This window comes from Notothenia rossii, assembly GCF_949606895.1.
Source record: "Notothenia rossii genome assembly, chromosome: 5".
NCBI lineage: Eukaryota > Metazoa > Chordata > Actinopteri > Perciformes > Nototheniidae > Notothenia > Notothenia rossii.
The window spans coordinates 34,844,291-34,864,451 of NC_136903.1; the positions used below are offsets into that span (position 1 = coordinate 34,844,291).

Sequence of the window (20,161 nt, forward strand, 5' to 3'; positions counted from 1 at the left end):
GCCACTGTGCATATAATAATGCAACAAGGAGAGAACCACAACTTCCGGGACCAGGACAGACCACAGGTGCTGGTAATCACGCCTTCTCTCCCTCCTGATCATTTTGCAACTGAAATGGAAAAATGGAACAGCAGACAGGGAGAGGAGGATTTTAGTCACCTGATAGGTATGCACTATCATGTTCTTGTGGAAAAAAATGAGCACAACAACTCTATGACTTTTACCTTTCCCCTTGTAAGTTGCTGTCCCAACACTTCAGGGAGAACACATAGTCTGAAGAAACTCTCAACTCTGGGAATGATGTCGTCCCACAGGTCCACATCACGCACAATTCTCTCTACAAAGAGGTCATTTTTAGTCCAGACAACAAAGTCGCAGTAGTCAACGTCAACGACGTGGAGCTGAGCCTGTACTTGATGGTAGTAGGCATGTCTCCTGTCCAGCTTCACAGTGCCCCCATCGTTGACGAGACAGAAGCCATGTTCTCCAGCACACAGGCGAGGATTGGCCTCCTCTTGTTTGCTGTGTGGGGACTAAAAGTTCAATGAAAAGAAAAGTAATATATTGTACTGCAAATAAGTGTCTGCAGCTCAAAATGTATTGGGAGAGGATCCCCAGACTCAGGATCACGTCACAATCCTATACTTACCCGCTTTACTGTAGCACAATACTGAACAAATAACTTACCTTTATCTCACAGATACCATTTCCATGGCAGGTGCACGTGACACATCCGTCTGGCGACGCTCCCATGTATGGCCATTGAGGGTTCAGCCAAAGCCCGCTGTCTTTACAGCTGAAACCCTGGTGGTGCAGACTTTGTACTCCTTCATACTGCTTTCGGGCAGTTGCCTCGTATTTGCATCCATACCTGTATACAACAAGGAACAGAAATAGAACATTGTACATTATAAAACGGACAAGTCAAATCAAGCAATCTGATTGGTTCTTAGCCGTGATATAATCAGCGTATACCACGGGTAGAATTGTAAGTTACTTTTCACAACAAGTCGGTATCCCTCCGCGTCTGAGAAAAACTGTATACAGTTGCGTTGAAAAGCAAACTGCCTGCAGTTTGCTTTTCAAACTGGAACAAGGAAGCAGCGGAGAAGTAACGGGGCTGAAACCCTCCTTTTTACGCAGCGGTCCAGACTCTTCGCGTCGGGCCGAACCACGCCCCTTAGCTGTGATATAATAATAATAATAATAATGCATTTTATTTATATAGCACTTTTCACAACTCAAAGACGCTTTACAATATGAGGGAGGGTAGACAAACAAGGACAGGCAAACAAGTAAGTATAGTCAAATAAAATAATAAATACAAAAATAAAAAGGCAGTCAAGAGGAAGTTGATTGAGAGGAGGGGGGCTTATGGGTAGACAGAGTAATAATAATAATAATGACCATATACCACGGCCTGTCGTGAGCTATTGCTTAATTATACCATGGTCTGGGTGAATACTCCATTCTGATTGGCTCCCTAATCCCTAATAAATACCTTGTTGCAGCTGTAGAGAACTTGTGTGCCTCTGGGTAGCATATGGACTTGATCAAGGACTTTGATGGCTGTGCAAGACTAGTCTGTAGAACCTGCTTCAGTCTTGAGGCTGTGATCCTTCCTGCTCTTTGGCTAAACCCTATTGGTGATAAGCTCTGGTTTCTGGTGGTCTCCTCTACTGCCTGGACCTGTGGCTGTGTCAGCTCTTCCTGTCTGAAGTCCTGGCATGCATTCTGCAACTCTGTTGGGGATAGCTGTAGCATCTCTGGTGTCCTATACTGAGGTAGTGGTTTAGGTAGCTTGCTCACAGATTTAGGGACAAATTATTTGTAATATGGTTCCCTGGACATCAGTGCAGCACTTCTTGGGGAATTTCTGCTCAAAGTCTTGAAAAACTGCATATACCTCTCTGAGCCTCGCTCCAATTTTGAACCCTGGACTGTGGGACGCTGAAATGTGTGCTTCTCACCTGTCCTTCCAGCAATGGCATCATCCAGTTTTTGCTTTTTGGATTTTGCGGATGAAAAGTCTATCATCGCAACTGGAGCAGCAGGAATCTGCACATGTGAGAGACAGACCAACATGTATGTGAACATACATGTAGGTGCAGTGTAACAATGAGACAGGCAAGGACGGCATGAACAGCTGACTGACCACTGGGGTCTGAATACCTTTTTCACATGTGATGGCATTAGCCACTTGCACTTCTCAGTGGTGCAGGATGCAGTCTCTCTCATCTTCACACCTGCTTCGATTGCAAACAGAACTGCTCCAACATGTGAGAAGGATTCTGACAAACTGTATAGACAGACATACTAGAATAACTAGATTGATCGTAAAAGCTAGTAATGGTATAACATGAATATTATAGCAGGCATTATTTTGTCTGAGCTTAAGTGTTGTGTCAAATATGCTTTGGGTTGGGATACTTATTTTATGACTTACCCAGCCATACAGTTACAGTGTGCTGTAACAACCTCTCCATCTTCTTTAGCTACAATCCACGTTTTTAATGGTGTTTCTCCAGACCTCTGGGAATGGTTGACCTACAAAATTGAAGCTCCAGTTAACAACATGCATAACACACATACACATTAGGGGTTTCACCAACTAATCGACTAGTCGACTACCTTTACCACTAGTCGGCGCTGTAGGCCCTAGTCAACTAATCGTGAAAAAAATGGAGGTAAACGAGGTGCTGCAAAATGCTCCAAAACACGTCCGACATTCTTATGTATGGCAGTACTTCAACGAAGATGTAACCAACTCCACAGTGAAAGTGTCAGTTGTGTAGAGCTGTACTGAAGTACAATACAAATGCATCTGCTATGCGCAACCATCTGAAGATGAAACACCCGCTGCCGACAGCTAGCACTAGCAGTAATGCTAGCACCAGTGAGCAACGGACCGGCGTCAGCACTGAACAGTCAGCACTGAACAACCCTCTCACCCCGAGTGAGAGGGTTTTTTCCCTGGCAGGCAACACTGTCACCCGAAAGCGGTCAAGCCTCCTTCCCCCACATATCGATGCGTTGGTGTTCAAACCAAACAAAAAATATGGAAAGGTGGACGTTATCGTGGAGGACAGCGAAGTGTTGCGCAATGCGCTGTTGCGCACTGGATTTACGTGGCATTTATGTAAACAAGAGTTTTTTGCTATCGATTTTGGTGAGTCCAGTTACTGTTTGTTATTTACTGAGCCATGTAACACAAATTAAAATGCAGTGTTTAATGTTACTGTATGAGTTCCAATATAAAATACAGTTGTACACCTCTCTTTGTGTGTCTTTATTATGACGTAACGACTAGTCGACTGCTATTTTGAAAAATGTGTCGACTAGTAAATATTGGTAGTTGTGAAACCCCTAATACACATATATATATATATACACACACACAGAACACTCACAGGCCAGTTAATGCTGAAGGCAAGGCGACAGACGTAACACTGCCCGACATGAGTCCATGTAGCTAAAGTTAGCTAGCTAGATGTCTCCTAATAATGCTACTTAGAGGTAAGAAGGTATAGGTAGTTAACAATCACGATGATGTTTTAGATGTTTTAGTCTGTACCAGAAACACCCCCTGTTAAGCTATGAACAACCGACCGGTGACCTGAGCACAATTATTGAAAATGATTGTTAGATACAGGCTACTAACCCACAAGTACAGCTTTGTATGTACAAACTCTATGAACAAGATTCCCCAGCAGATAGTGGCGACATTGCAGATATGTCCAGTCACAAAAGTTACTAAGGTTCTAAACAGTGTTGAAAGTGTGCCGGTCCTACCCGGTCCTTAGTACCGGTAAGAGATTTCCAGGCGGTCCGGAGGACCAGGAAGAATTGACAGCTCCACCCGTGGAATTTATACTACGAAGGGCAGATATTTTGGTTTGGATTACTGGTCTGGGGGAAGCTCGCGAGTGTGTGTGTGTGTGTGTGTGTGTGTGTGTGTGTGTGTGTGTGTGTGTGTGTGTGTGTGTGTGTGTGTGTGTGTGTGTGTGTGTGTGTGTGTGTGTGTGTGTGTGTGTGTGTGTGTGTGTGTGTGTGTGTGTATACGTCTGTGTGTTTGTGTATTTTTGCGTTTGTGCGTATTGTGTTTGTGTCCCGGGGAAAACAGTAACGAGAAACACCGGCTGTTGTTATGCCTGCTGTGACCTCAAGTTACTCCGTTCTCCGCTTGTAATTATGCCGTTACAAGCTTCTAAGTTGTATTTATCATCTGAATTTGTCGGAACAAGTTTCATATTCTGAAAGCCAAGACTTTGTTTATTTAAAATCAAACAAAACACCCGAACCCCGGAAAACTATTTTTTTACGCAAATCCACGTTTATTTTGAAATGAGCCGTTGCGACTTCCGACTGATTTCGAAAGAGCGGGTCACATATTAGCTTTTTCCCACTTGATCAGAACAGCGGGAGGAGAAAAGAATGGAGTGACTGAATGACAGCTAGAAAATTAGGCTACGTGGTAATTAAAGCAAACATGCAAACGACGACTCTTCAGATGTTTAAGAGAAAGGAGAGAGATGAAGAAACTCAGAATGTGCTTAAAATTTGAAAAACAACGCCCACAGATGACACAGGTGATGATGCTTATTTAGCCCAGAGAATGGACATGAACCTGGCCATGATGAATATAATAAGTTAGCTAACTAGCAAACTGTATATCTCTATATGGGGTGCCCAACCAGTCGATCCCCAGTCGATCTCGAGATGTCTAAAAGTAGAACAACAATATTCTGTTTTATCGTTAATGTCCTACAACAGGGGTGGCCAAACTTTTTGGCTCAGGGGCCACAATGATGTATCAATGTGACAGCCGGGCCGGAGGGCATTGTTTGGTTCCGTCTTGATTCATGTCGGGCTGAGGGTTGTTTTAATCTCATTCTCCCGCGCGCGGGGCGACGTCCACGCGCAGCTGCGACGACCAGGGAGGAAGGGACTTTTCGCGGCGCGTGCGACGTGTGGACAGTGGGGGATAACATAAATAAAAATTGGATCGTTGTATTTTAGACTTTAAGGCTTTTTAAGATCAGCGCGGGAACCCTGGCTCATTTATACCAATATTGGACGGGCCACATTAAACACATCAACGGGCCGCATGTGGCCCGCGGGCCATAGTTTGGCCACCTCCAGGCCCGGTTCTACGGGGGTGCATAAGGGTCCCAGTTGAATGTTATGCACCCTCACTTGAAAAAGAGAAGGGAATGAAAAATATTACATATACAATAACAGGCAGACAATGGCAGACAATATGAAAAAAAGACTCTTCACAACCACAGCAAACAGAGCACAGGCCAGTGTTGCAGCCAACCGAAAAGAGGCTTATAACAGCCTTATCAATCAAATGGCAGTCCTCAACCCTGACAACTGGGACCATGACAATCCTCGATTTGGAGATAATGAGGTTAGGGCTTTGTGTGATGTCCTACATGTGAACCAACAATAGGCCCATCTTGGATTCACAGAATACAAGGCCAGTGGAGGAAGAAACATTCCCAACAAAATGAAGAAGTTGCTCATGGCAGTGGCACTGTCTCCAAGCAATGCTGACTGTGAACGGGGGTTCAGCACAATGAATAACATCATAACTGAGTATAGGAGCAAACTTACAACAAAAAATGCAGCAAATCTCCTCTTCATCAGCTCTGTGGGACCACCATGCAGACAGTGGGATCCACTGCCTTATGTGAAGACCTGGCTGGGCAAAGGAAGAAGAGCAGCCCACTCAACAAGCTGCATGGCTTGCCGGTACACAGAAGAGGAGAGCTACTTCAGCCCTCTGTGGAAAATGTGGAAAAGTGTGTAGTTTACGTCCCTCAACATGCCTTGCTAATGGTCTGTTAAGTTTTGACACAAGTTGTATGCACAATTGAAAATAAATAATTGACGATACATATTGTCAAGTGTTTCTAATTTCTACCCAATAAAGACATTAAAAATGTGAAGTTTGTGTTCAGGGATGCATGAAGCTGGGGGCGGGAGGAGAACAATATGAACCAATGAAGGTCGGGGTAGCATTATAGTACCTGCAAGAAATTCAAACCACTTTCACCCCTGCTGTCTTCATCTACGAAGTCATCTAAGTGACTAGATTTCCTCCTTTCTCTAGTTGGATACCTCCTAGTCTCAGGTTCATCACCTGTCACACTCTGTTGTGTTTGGTTATGGCCATTTGGCCTCATAACTGCACCTGGACCACCACTATGTGTACTTCTACTCCGCACACTTGGCTCTTGAGCATTCTCCGCTCTCCTATTGACCTCTTGCTTGGTCTCGCTAGTCCTAGGCTGTCTCATATGGCCATAGCCATCATTTGGGTCTGTCTCTCCTGTCTGTGTCTGTTTCTCTACAGCTGCCCTGCTCACAAACTTCACTAGCCTGTGTTTGTGTACTTTATTAGTATCTGGATTATATACCAAATACGCCGGGCTGTTTTTGTCATATCCCACAAAACACCCCTGGTCACACCTGGAATCCAGTTTACCCTTATCCTGTTTGTAAATGTAGCATACAGACCCACATTTCTGCATGTTAGATACATTAGCCTTCTTGCCTGTCAGCAGCTGGTAAGGGGTCTGCCCTGTACGCCTATTAAAGCATCTGTTACGTACCACCGCTGCTGTTTGTATTGCATAGTGCCATAGCTGTTTTGGTAGCTTGCTTTCAACTAGCATGCACCTGCCCATCTCAAATAGAGTACGCCAACCCCTCTCAGCAGTCCCGTTCTGGTGCGGGGAATACGGAGCTGACGTTTCATGTCTGATTTTATTTTTCCTCATCAGTGTTTGGAAATCATTGCATGTATACTCCGTTCCGTTATCTGATCGCATGCACATCACTTTCCCATAAGGGGATATATCTGCTAGGAACTTTTCCGTAGCTTGTACTGTGTCGCTTTTCTTTTTCAGAAAATATACGAACACTGCGCTCGAGTAATCGTCAGTGAACGACAGCGCATATTTGTAACCATCTGCTGACTGTGTGGCTACAGGACCTGCTAGGTCTGTGTGCACCATCTGTAAGGGAGCCTCTGCTCTGGTATCAGGGTTTCTATTTCTCGTTTGGGCAAACTTTCCTTGAATACACACCTCACACTCATGTTCGGGCCTAACTGCTTTGCCCTTGATCTGCATACCCTCAACCACATTCTGCAACTTAAGAACATCGTCATAATTACAGTGGCCTAATATCTCATGCCATGTCTGAATGTCATGACATGCATTACATTTGTCATTAGACTCATCCTCAGTATGCAGATAGTACAATTTTCCATAAACATGAATGTCAAATCTGGTACCGTCTCTGGTTATCAGTGAGTCTTCCTCTTACGACGGTATGAATAAAGCGTCTCTCAGCGTCGCCTTGTGTCGCCGTCCTCCGCTGTCGATTAGGGAAACCTCAGCATTTCCCCTTCTCTGAGTGACCCCGCTGCATCGGGTGCCGTCTGCCAACTCGACGCTGTGCTTTTCTGGTCTGAACGCGCTGTCGAAATCTTTGAACTGGGTCACGTCGGTGATGATATGTGATGTGGCTCCCGTGTCCACCATCAGGCCCTTCTCCTGGATGCCGCTCGCCGGCTGCTGCTCCCCGTCCCTCATCTTGAACGCAAAGTCGGTGCCGTCATCATCTTCTGTGATTTTACACGCTCCATCCCTTTTGTCCTTACCGTCCTTATCCTTACGCCTACATGTGGCGTCTTTGTGTGTGTCGCTTCTGCATCGACTACACCATGTCTTCTGTCGACAGTCTTTCGCTCGGTGACCTTTGGTGCCACACTTGAAGCACACCATCTCTGTGTCTTCTTTGTACCGGTCACGTGCGTTTGTCTTGGCGGGTCGCCGCCCGGTTCTCCCCTGGGTCTTCATCACACTGTCGCCCAACTCAGCTGCATTTGTCTTCTCTGTTTCTTCAAAACTTCGTAGCTTAGTCTTGAATTCAGCAAATGTGATATTATCATTTGTATGTGCCACATGTATTGCGAATGGCTTAAAACTCCCAGGCAGTCCTTTTAAGACCATAGCTACTAGTAGACCATCTCCCAACGTCTCACCTGCATTTCGCAGTGCTGTGCGGTTTCTGCTCTGATGATGTAGTCCATAATACTTTCGTCGCCCGCTTTCTGGAGCGATGTAAGCATGGTGTACAGGTTAATTATCCGGGGTTTTCCCTTCCCGGCATAATACTCTCTTAATATGTTTAGAGCCTTTCTTCCATCGTCGGCAGCATCCCTCATAACTAATGAGAGGCTCTTGTCGTCCAACAGTTGAATCATCTCGGCATACGCGTCGGCATTTTTCTTGTCGTCTGCCGCTCTTTCCGCTTCAGTCCTCGGTTCTCCCAGGACCGTGTGTTTTAGTCCAATTAAATGGAAATGTCCCAACATTTTGGTCTCCCAAATCTCATATTTGGTCTCATCTCCGTCGAACGCCAGTCGAGGCAACCTGCTTGTTCCTCGTTGATCCATGATGCTAGCTTGCTCTCCTTGCTACCTTAGCAACCCGTTAGCACGCTGTTTGTTGCGACTACTACATGGTGGAAACCGACAAACTTTTCTTCCGAACGACTCCTGGGCCCATAACCTGTTAAGTTACGCTTGGTTCTGCAGCTTAACGTTGCATTCGGAGAAAAACACGGAGATGTAATCCATTTAGCCAAGCCTGGCATATTTTATTATAAGGGCTGCACGCATCACTCTCACGGGGACAGCCTCCACTGGAATGAACTGGTTCAACACACACGTGGCAATCAAGAGCTGCGATTAGCCTATAGGAGGCAGGCATGCATCCTATACCCCTTGTCCTTGCGCCTCACTGTGGCACAAGCACAACATTGCACATCACATGGAACAGTACAGTACCACATACAAGTGAGGACATATATCCCATCAAATCTCAACACATCAGTTTTCATGTAACACATTCTAAACGCTGTAATCAATACTCTAAAATATACAGAAAATACTTCACGGCTGGTTTGGTTTCCGGTCATTCCGGATGTTGTCACATGCTACTCTCGTCTGTAAACAATATTGTATTCAAATAAACTGTACCTTCATTTAAGATTCAGCATGGTAGTATCTCGACATCTATAGTTGTAGTGTTAAATCAGTAGGTTTCGGTTTGCACCACTCCATGTCATTTCGCTACTAAATTCACCTCTTTAGGAAATTGTATATTAGCCACATGCTAAATGCTAACGGGAGATGAAGGATTTTCAGAATAAAAGCTTAGCTGGTTGTGCACGAGAAATTTCTGGTTTTTCAGTATAAAAGAGCATTTAACTTGACAGTATGTTTAAACTACATTATACCATCAAAACATTGATTTTAAATTTCTAAAACTAGTAACGTTATTAGTTACCACAAAAGGTAGTTGTATGCGTTAGTTTGTAACACGTTAGTCCCAACACTGGTAAACACACACCTGATCAGCTGCCGTTTCATTCAGACTGTTTAAAAAAAAAAAACGGTCTGATCTTAACAACTCAATGTGTGATTGTTATAGCAGTAATATTAGACACTAATAATACAGTAAACTATTAACACTGTACATATTATTGTTTGCCCGTGGAATTAGGATTATCGGTAGTGAGAGCCATGCTGCATTTTCCTCCGGTCGGATGTGATATAAAAACAAAGCTATTATTTTTGTTGTTGTAAACTCACGTGGATTAAACTACATGTATTAGTGCATTCATTTCAATTCGCAAACATATGATACATTAAATGATCGTGAGGATGATGATTGAAAATCGTTTGTTTGAGCCGGGCTGCATCTCCTGATGAAAAAACATAGCGATGGTTTTGTACTTACGCCAACGTGAATTAAACAACATTATTTTGTTAAATAAATACATGGTGATGTTTTGTAAATGATTACATGTCTCTTATTTAGCACAGAATATGATCCTATCCGTGACATATGGATCTTAACAAATATCCGCTATATCAGACACCTGTAGATCTATCAGCTGTTTATTTCACATGAGTTCCAGTGTGGCAGCTTTTCACGCCCCCCTCCCTGGTGGATCCATGATCCATTGCAGCTGGTTTCATTAAAATTACATTTATTTATCAATGGGGCGTATCAAGTCCTGCGGGGGGGTTTCCTTTTCAGCAGGGGCCCACCCCGTGCAGATCACGGACCCGCACGGGTAGGCGTCTGAAATGAAAAGCTACATCTGTAGTCAGTGGAGTTGTTAGATGGCTGCTTGATTTCGATGTGGGTTCCGTCCACTGCTCCTAAACATTTTGGCATGCGATGTGCACAATGGAACCCCTCAACCAGATCCGCGGTCTCGGGATCAGTAAAAGGCAGCTTGATATATTTTGGACCCAGGTGGATGGAGATCGCTCTGCATGTCTGCCTAATAATGAGGGACAAAGCCTGGCGCGAAACACCGAAGGCGTTAGCAGTCTTCCGCATCCTTCCCCCATCGCTCAGGTAATACAGTACTAACGCAACCATTTTCAGTGGATCAATTGGTGCCCTCATGTTTGTTGTTTCCTTTTCGATATATGGGCACAGTTCTTCGGTCAGGGCGACGACAGAGGCTCTGGACATGCAGAAGTTCTCCCTCCATTCATCATCCACGACAACGCCATTGACAAAATTGTCCCACCAACTGCTGCTTCTGCCCGGTCTTACCCAAAACCTTCTCCTGGTTGCCCTTCTGGTTATTCCCCGCTGTAGTCTTAGCAATATGTAGGTCATGTTCTCCATGTCATGTTTTTGCTGATGGAGGGTCTGCTGTAGATGTTGCACAAAGAACTGTAGCATGTCCAGTAGCGTCCGGAGCACAATAGCAACTCTGTGATCCGCCACTGTTGTTGTTGTTAGTGGCGAAACACATCAGCAATGACGCGGGGTACGCAGAGGTGAGCAGCAGAGGTGGGGAGAGGCGGGGCTATTGCAGAATCATTATCAGAAAATGATCGTATAGTGCGTACACACGGAGCCGTTGGACCCCCCAGAGTGCTGCGTATGCCGTTCTATCCACCTTGGGACCCGTTATCGTTTCCGCAGTTGTTTACTGTCATATTTGGTCGTCCTCGTGTGGCCGAACGGTCTATATGACACTAAACAGTAACGCAAACGACCGTTTTCGTCCTCGTGTGGCCGGGGCCTGAAATGCAATCCATTTGAACACAGACAGTGGCAGAATATCAGTGTTAGTATTATTAGATCTCAGCGCTGCCTTTGATACTGTTGACCACAACATATTGTTAGACCGCCTGAAAAACTGGGTGGGAGTTTCAGCAAAAGCTCTAAATTGGTTTAGCTCCTACTTGAAGGACGGAACAAACTTTGTCTCAATAGGCAATTACAAATCAACCCTGATAAATATGTCATGCGGGGTTCCTCAAGGCTCCATCTTAGCTTTGCTTTTTAATGTTTATATGCTACCTCTTGCTGAAATTATTTAAAAGAGCGTTCTAAGCTATCACATCGATGCAGACGACACCCAGATTTATTTTAAAATTACACCGGGAGACTACTCTCCGATTACACAAGCTGGTGGGGGATGGAATTTCTTGGAGTGGTATGACACAGTGCGCTCCACCTCACGATCAGTTCCAATACATCTGCACGCTGCGCATCAGGCAAGTGGGCTAAATGTGACTCAATATTTACCAGAGTCTCCGCAGCGATCGGGGCTTTCGAGGTGACAGGGGAGCCACTTTCAGCACTGGACAGCGCCATCACACAGGCAGCGACAGGGTTATGAACAGCCCCGGGGCTTATCGTGCCTTCCTTCCCACCCTCACGCCACGATGGAGGGTCCCTGATCGGTCTGTCCAATCCCGTAGCCGTACAACTGTCGCGGGTGACTGCAACCGCATTCACCCCCGGCTTAACGAGCACTCTGCCACCGGCTAAATCATTCCCCAAGACCAAATCTACCCCTTCAATGGGAAGACATGGCTGAACCCCGACAGCTACCAGACCTTTGACCAGATTTGACTCAAGGTGAATATTATGCAATGGCGAACCCACACACTGCATGTCAAACCCCCTCACAAGAACACCCGAACCCACAGCAGACTCCTTAGAGAGGGGCAACACATCCCTCACCATAAAGGATTGTGACGCAGCCGTACCCCTCAAAATGGTCACTGGAACCCTGTTGTTCTTCTCCGGTAAAGACACCATTCCTTTCATGAGAAACGGAGCAAAAACTTCCAGTTCTGATTTGAGAGACCCTGGCTTTGAAGTACTCATCAAGGCGACCGTCTTTACAGGCTTCTCCTCATCCCGCAAAGCATAACAATTCGCAACAACATGACCTCTTTTCTTGCAGAAATAACACACTGGGCTATCCCTAGGTCCCCAATTCACCTCTCCCGGTTTTTCCTCAACATTTCCTAGCCTGCTGGACTGCCATGGCATGTTAGTGGAGACTGGGGTTTCCCTGATGTTGTTGTCCACAAACCGGGCCTGTGCCCTACCCCTCTCACTGAAGACAGACTTGTGAGTAAGCACATAATCATCAGCCAAAACCGCAGCATCAGACAATCTGACAGTTTTTTGCTCATTGAGATATGTGGCCACTCTGTCAGGTAAACAGTTTTTAAATTCTTCCATGAGTAATAAGGTTTTCAGGTCCTCTAGAGACTTTACCCCGGTCGACGAGCACCATCATTCAAACGGAACCTCTTTCTCACGGGTGAACTCCACATAAGCCTAACAATCATTTTTTTTTAAACTACGAAACCTCTGACGGTATGCCTCTGGCACCAGCTCATAGGCGCGCAGAATCGCAGCTTTTACCTGCTCATAATCCAGGCTAACCTCCTCAGATAATGCAGCATACACCTCCTGTGCTTTACCCATGAGAACGCACTGCAGCATAACAGTCCACATGTTCTTAGACCATTTCAATGTGGTTGCTACCTGTTCAAAAAGGACAAAATAATTATCAACGTCCCTCTCGTGGAACACTGGGATAAATCGAGTATATCTACCCACGTCAAAGTCATGAGATTGTGCCGAGTCCAACTGCTGAGTCTGGTGCGATAATGTCGTCAACTCCAGCTCCTTCAAACGAAACATGCGATTAGTCTCCTCATCAACCTTCCTGATTTCGAGGTTACAGTCGACCTCCTTCCCTTTCAGTTTATTGTCAATCTCCTTCTCTCTCAGGCTATTTTCAATCTCCTTCTCCCTAATAATCAGCTTGTGCAACTCCATCTGAAGTTGAAGCTTGCTCATTGTCGGAGCGACCTCTTTCTCCTCGTCTTCGGGAAAACAAGCAACGCCCCCTTCCTCCTCCGACAACACTTCCTGCTCTACCAGCGCAGCCAACTGCTGTTCTTTAATTACTTGTTTCTTGCTCTGCTTACTAAATGCAACGTTAAACCTGCCTGCGATTAGTTCAAGTTGTTGTTTGTTACATGCATCCAACTTCCCCCGAGTTAGATCAATAACAAACTCCTCCAAGTCACAATCCATATCTCCACGTTGAAACTCACCCTAACAAAAAAACAACAACAACACTAAAACCAGGTAGGCTATTTAGGCAACTCTATACTGCACACAAACAAACACAAACATATGCTATCAAGGGCCATTCTACAAAAGAAACACAACTCACCACACCGGCACCTGCCCGAGACAGCCTTTAGACGAGCCCCCATATGTTACGACCCGCCCTCTACTTAGTGGTAGTGGCTCGTGGGGAGACCCGCAACATAAAATAAAACACACCAAACAGGCAGCACTTAATGGCGTTCATTTATTTAGACACACCACCGTACTCACATGGGCCAATCGGCAAATGAACAAGGTCTGGAGGACAGGAAAAACCAACAAAAGGAAGAAGGGGGCCTGGGTCAGCCACACCACGGGCCGTAGGACCCAGAGCTTCCCTCCCCTACCCAGAGATCAAACAAATCCCTACGGGTAAAATAAAGCCGCAAAAACCTATACTACCTGGTCCTCCAGAGTACATATATAGACAAAATAACACAAGGGATCTACAGATCCTAAACAGCAGAGAGTAATGTTCATCGACGAAGTCTTCCGGCATAAGGATAGAGATAGAGCGTATTCTCCTCCAGCTTCTCCTTTTAAGCTGAATGGATTTAGGACACCCGGGGGAGGCGGAGCCAGGGGCGGACCAGGTGTACCTGTGCAGCAGAGAGACAGAGAAGAAAACAGAAAAGGGAGCACGTAACAATAGCATATTTTATTAACACGCTAATTTGATATGAAAATCAATGGAGGCTGAGTTAACTTTTTAGGAAAACCTACCGTCCATGATGCCCCTGAGCTGTGTTTTATTTGATAACTTCATATTTTTCATTTCCTAAAACATTTATTTTCCTCTCATATTAACAGTGGATCATTGAGACAGCGTGGTGTCTTATCCCGTTTTCCCACTTCCTCTGAGGGGAAAGCAAGGAGGGGGGGCATGAAGAAAGACCTGCATCAGCTTCATCCACGCTGGGCGTTGCTGTTACTTATCACTGGCTCAGTGTCATTTCATTTGACCAAATAATAGTCTTTACACATACATTTAATAGATTATATTATTATCCACCTTTTTGTTTTATGTCCTTTTATTTAAAACATTCTTTGAGACTTCATCTTCTGGTTTAAATTTCAATAAATGTAATTTGTATAATCACTCTTTTGTATTTATTCTACATGAACATTTTAGAGATTCCATTCAAATCTGTTGATTATTCATATCTTCCTCAGGCTAGGAATAGTATGTCAAGTTTTTAATGCTAAATGTACTGTATATCATTTTCTCACAGGATATAGAATGAGACAACACAGTTTGTATCCATTGTGTGTGAATGCTTCAGCTCTTCAGACCAACATAGTAAGATGTGGTTTGCAACCTAGGTCTGGTCTATTTAATAAAGCAAATCTGCCACTTTTATATTGTAGAATTAAAGCAGTCTTTAATTGTTTATCCTAAAAATAGCAATATATGCTTTTGAAATGTAACATGTCTTGGAAAAAATAACAGTCGATATTGTTTCATATAGTTGTTTCTACACGGACCACTATTGCGGTAAGCATGTTGTAACTTCCGGTTCTTGTTGTCATCTCCGGGTATCCCGTGTGCCTGTTCTGTTGCTGATAGCTTATTATCTTAACTTAATCGATCGTTTTAAAACTCTTGATCACGGCAACTGCCTGACGTTGTAATCACACGTTACTACAGCTTAAGCACTCACAACTCTCCTTCTCTTAGTGACTGTAACTCCACAGTTGCCTACACTCTTTTCGGGTTTGCTAACTGTAGCTACTTTAGCTTGATAGCTAGCCATGGCTCTTTCCCCACCCTCGGGTGCTATTTCCTGCTCTAACTGTCTCATGTTTGGTTACTTCCCTACCTCCTTTACTGATACCGATACATGTGTTAAATGTAGTATAGTTGTTAGGTTGGAGGCGGCAATCATAGCCATAGAAGCCCGGCTCCGCATCTTAGAAAATAACTCAGCTACAGTAAAGCCCATGTTAGCCGGTGCGGACCGGCAAAAGGTAGCTCCTCTTAGCCATCCCCCGGCAACTCCCGAGCAGCAGGGAGATTGGGTGACTGTTCAGAAGGGGCATAACGCGAAACCCACAGGTCCCCACCAACCCGTTCACGTATCTAACAGATATTCCCCACTCAGCGAGACACCCGCTGAGAAGCCAACTCTGGTTATTGGTAGCTCTATTATGAGACACGTGAATTTAGAGACCGAAGCGTCCACAGTCACATGCATTCCGGGGGCCAGAGTGGGCGACGTTGAGGCGCATCTTAAACTGCTGGCTAAAAGTAAACGTAAATACAGTAGGATTGTTATTCAAGTCGGTGGTAATGATGTTCGTTTACGCCAATCAGAATGCACCAAACTTAATGTGGCGTCGGTGTGTAGTTATGCTAAAACAATGTCGGACACCGTAATCTTCTCTGGTCCCCTCCCCAATCTGATCAATGATGACATGTATAGCCGCATGTCATAATTTCAGCGCTGGTTGTCTTGGTGGTGCCCAGCAAACAATGTGGGCTTCGTAAATAATTGGACAGCTTTCTGGGGAAAACCTGGTCTGATTAAGAGAGACGGCATTCATCCTACTTTGGAAGGTGCAAATCTCATTTCGGTAAACATTTCAGGGCTTTGTGGACTTAATCCATGACAAACTGGAGTTGAGACCAGGAGGCAGAGTCGCAGTCTTACACGCTTCTCTGCGCTCTCTCCTAGGCAGTCATCCATAGGAATCCCGAACCCAATAAAATACCCAATATTAACGGTGTGTGTGTCTGCCCAAGGACAATTTAAGGTAAAACCTACTAGAGGTGTCATACATAATAACCTAATAAAAGTAAATGTAACAACTACTACAGTGCAACAAAACAGGAAGATTAAATGTGGTCTCTTAAACATAAGATCTCTAGCATCTAAAGCAATACTGGTAAATGATTTAATATCAGATTATAATATTGATATATGCTGTCTCACTGAAACTTGGTTGAGACATGAAGAATATGTCAGCATAAATGAGGCCACTCCACCCAGCCATATCAACACTCATATTGCCCGAGGCACGGGCCGAGGAGGTGGAGTTGCAGAAATCTTTGACTCAAGTTTACTTATCAATACTAAACAAAAATTAAATTATACCTCCTTTGAAAGCCTCATTTTCAGTCTTACGCATCCGACCTGGAAAACTTTGCAGCCAATCTTATTTGTTACAGTGTATCGTGCACCAGGTCCTTATTCAGAATTCTTATCAGAATTCTCTGAGTTTTTATCAACTTTGGTTCTTAAAACAGATAAAGTAATTATCGTAGGTGACTTTAATATTCATGTTGACGATGATAAAAATAGCCTTACTGTTGCATTTAACTCTATATTAGATTCTGTTGGTTTCTGTCAGAGTGTAAATAAACCAACCCACTCCTATAATCACACTCTTGACCTTGTTCTGACTTATGGTATTGAAATTGAGCAACTATTAGTCGAACCGCATAATCCTGCTTTATCCGACCATTTCTTAGTAACTTTTGAAGTACTGTTACTAGACTACAAAGCATTAGCCAAAAGCTCCTGCCGCAGAAACCTATCTGTTAGTGCTATAGCCAAATGTAAGGAAGAGATTCCACCAATACTTAACTCGATAGCATGTCTGCATGTAGGGGAGGAAACTTATACAAAATGTACACCACCCCAAATTGATCATGTTGTTGATAGTGCTACAGATGCGCTGCGAATAAAATTAGACTCTGTTGCTCCTTTGAAAAAGAAGAAAATAAAACAACATAGATTAGCTCCATGGCATAATGCCGAAACCCGCAAAATAAAGCAAAAGTCGAGACAACTTGAAAGGATATGGCGTTCCACTAAACTTGAAGAATCTCGTTTAATTTGGCATATTACTCTCAATGAATATAAGAAAGCACTGCGTAAAGCGAGAGCAGCATACTACTCTTCATTAATAGATGAGAATAAGAATAATGCAATATTTCTTTTCAGCACTGTAGCCAGGCTGACAGAGAGCCACAGCTCGACTGAGCCTTCTATTCCCATAGCACTCAGTAGTAAGGATTTTATGTGCTTTTTTAACGATAAAATTGATACTCTTAGAAACAAAATCAATGACCTCTTGCCTTTGACCAGTATAGTATTATCAACAGCTCCCGGAAACGTAAGTTCTAATATTACACTAGATAGTAAACTAAAATGCTTTTCAGCCATAAACCTTGAACAATTAAATTCAATGATTCTCTCTTCTAAACCATCAACGTGTATCTTAGACCCGATTCCAACTAAGCTGTTAAAATAAGTTTTTCCATTAATTAGCACTTCTTTATTAAATATTATGAATATATCTTTATTATCAGGCTATGTTCCACAATCATTCAAAGTAGCAGTGATAAAACCGCTTCTTAAAAAGCACAACCTCGATCCAGAGGTTTTAGCCAACTATAGACCTATTTCTAATCTTCCGTTCCTCTCAAAAATTATTGAGAAAGCAGTCGCAAAACAGCTGTGTGATTACTTAAAAAACTATGATTTATTTGAAGATTTTCAGTCTGGCTTTAGAACACAACATAGCACAGAGACAGCTCTGGTTAAAGTCACAAATGACATTCTAATAGCCTCTGACAAGGGACTTGTCTCTATTCTTGTCTTGCTCGATCTGAGTGCTGCATTTGATACTATCGACCATGATATCCTATTGTAAAGACTAGAGCACTTAGTTGGCATACAGGGAACTGCTTTAGGCTGGTTTAGGTCCTATCTATCTGAACGCTCTCAGTTTGTACGTGTCAACGATGAATCTTCCATGCAAACCAAAGTTAGCCATGGAGTGCCACAGGGCTCAGTGCTTGGACCTATTTTGTTCACACTATATATGCTTCCGTTCTGGAAGGAATCATTCTGTAAACTTTCATTGTTATGCGGATGATACTCAACTATATTTATCAGTCAAGCCTGATGAAATTAATCATCTAAATAAAATTCAAGACTGCCTCAAGGACTTAAAAACGTGGATGACCTTACATTTTTTGATGTTAAACACGACCAAAACTGAAGTTATTGTACTTGGCCCAAAGAATCTACGAAACAAATTATCTAAAGATATATTAACTACGGATGGCATTAATTTGGCCTCCAGTGAGACTGTAAGGAATCTTGGTGTTATATTTGATCAGGATTTATCCTTTAAAACCCACATAAAATCAATTTCAAGGACCGCCTACTTCCATCTAAGTAACATTGCAAAAATCAGGCATATCTTGCCTCAAAACGATGCAGAGAAACTAGTCCATGCATTTGTTACTTCAAGGCTGGATTATTGTAACTCCTTATTATCAGGGTGTACCAAGAAGTCAGTCAAGTCGCTTCAGTTGATTCAAAATGCTGCAGCTCGTGTACTAACCAGAGTTAGGAAAAGGGACCACATTACTCCTGTTCTGGCTGCCTTACACTGGCTCCCTATAGAACACAGGATAGAATTTCAAATTCTTCTTCTCGCCTACAAAGCCCTTAATGGGCAGGCGCCATCTTACCTTAAAGAACTCATTATACCCTATTGTCCTACTAGGGCAGGAGTCTGCAACCTTTTTGACCAAAAGAGCCATTTTGCTCCTTTTTCCCCAAACATTTTTTGTCTGGAGCCGCAAAACATATTTCATAGCTTGATAGCTAATAAAGTTGTATTTATTGTTATATCAGACAAAAGCTACAGTTTTTTTGCATTTATTAGGCTATTTATTACATTCTATACAACTGTTAACCTCTAATAAGAAACAAAGAACTCCTATAAGGAGAATTACAAATAATACACAGGCCTACTTTAAAATAAATTAAACACAGCACTTGGGGAGTCCTCTGAACATTTGAAGGAAAAAAAAATATTATTAAAATGGGCCCACTTTGAAATAAATAAAACATATAGCTGCACCCTAAAAAGAGTTAAAGGTAGGGTAGTTAAGAATGGAGAAACCAGCTCGAGTGTGCTAGAATTTGAAAATACACAACTGGAAAAAATAGGCCTCTTCCTTCAGACTTTCTTAAAGAGTCCCTCCTCCAACACATACGAACGTGCATCATCAATGAGGCCACGAGATAAGTTTGTGCACAGATGGAACAGAGATGGAAGGCTGACAAGCAGGTAGGCCATCCAGTTATTTTAGCTGGGTCGGCTAAAATGATTGGTCGTGCTTTTTACAGCGCTCCGGCTTCCAGAGATGAATTTTTGTATGTATTTATTGTCAAAGCATTTAATATATTCATTGCTATCGGGCCGTTAAGAGCATTGCATGGAATATAACAAAAAGTGTTTTCTGAAATAAATTACATACCCCATTGAATTATGAATGAAGATTGTCAGCTGTCTTCCTCTCCCATGTTGTTCCTCGATACGTAAAGGCTGCAGCACCTTTGACAACTTCTCTCTAGATATCAAACATACCGGTAAACCAGCATCGTTTGCTGTGAAAGCATATAACTCTGTCCACACAGAATTAAATCCTGTGTTCCTCCGGTACTTTTCTTTGATTTATCCATAGTTCGCTCATCGAGCTGGGGGTCCCCGCGCGAGTGCCTCCAAGAAAAGGCGCTCGCGCGGGACTGTAGCAGGATGTGATGCATATTTTAGTTGACCTAATTAAAACCGTTTTGTTTTTTATTTATGTGTCACAG

The 20,161-nt window shown here is 43.5% G+C and overlaps 1 protein-coding gene across 2 annotated transcripts; it reads right to left on the reverse strand.

The window, feature by feature from the left end:
- Positions 1–446: 446 nt before the first annotated feature.
- On the reverse strand, positions 447–2,485 carry LOC307041866 (uncharacterized protein). 2 transcript variants are annotated; one of them, XR_013808915.1, is made up of 5 exons: positions 2,447–2,485; positions 2,173–2,299; positions 1,971–2,058; positions 688–871; positions 447–533 (listed from the first exon to the last, which is right to left on the reverse strand). XR_013808915.1 is itself a non-coding variant. In XM_079685426.1 (4 exons), the coding sequence occupies exons 1-4, from the start codon at positions 2,452–2,454 to the stop codon at positions 771–773; spliced, it is 324 nt and encodes a 107-aa protein (XP_079541552.1). In that variant the 5' UTR covers positions 2,455–2,485; the 3' UTR covers positions 619–770. The 2 variants fall into 2 exon arrangements, 1 of the variants encoding a protein (XP_079541552.1); XM_079685426.1 differs by lacking the exon at positions 447–533 and having other exon boundaries at positions 619–871.
- Positions 2,486–20,161: the final 17,676 nt, after the last annotated feature.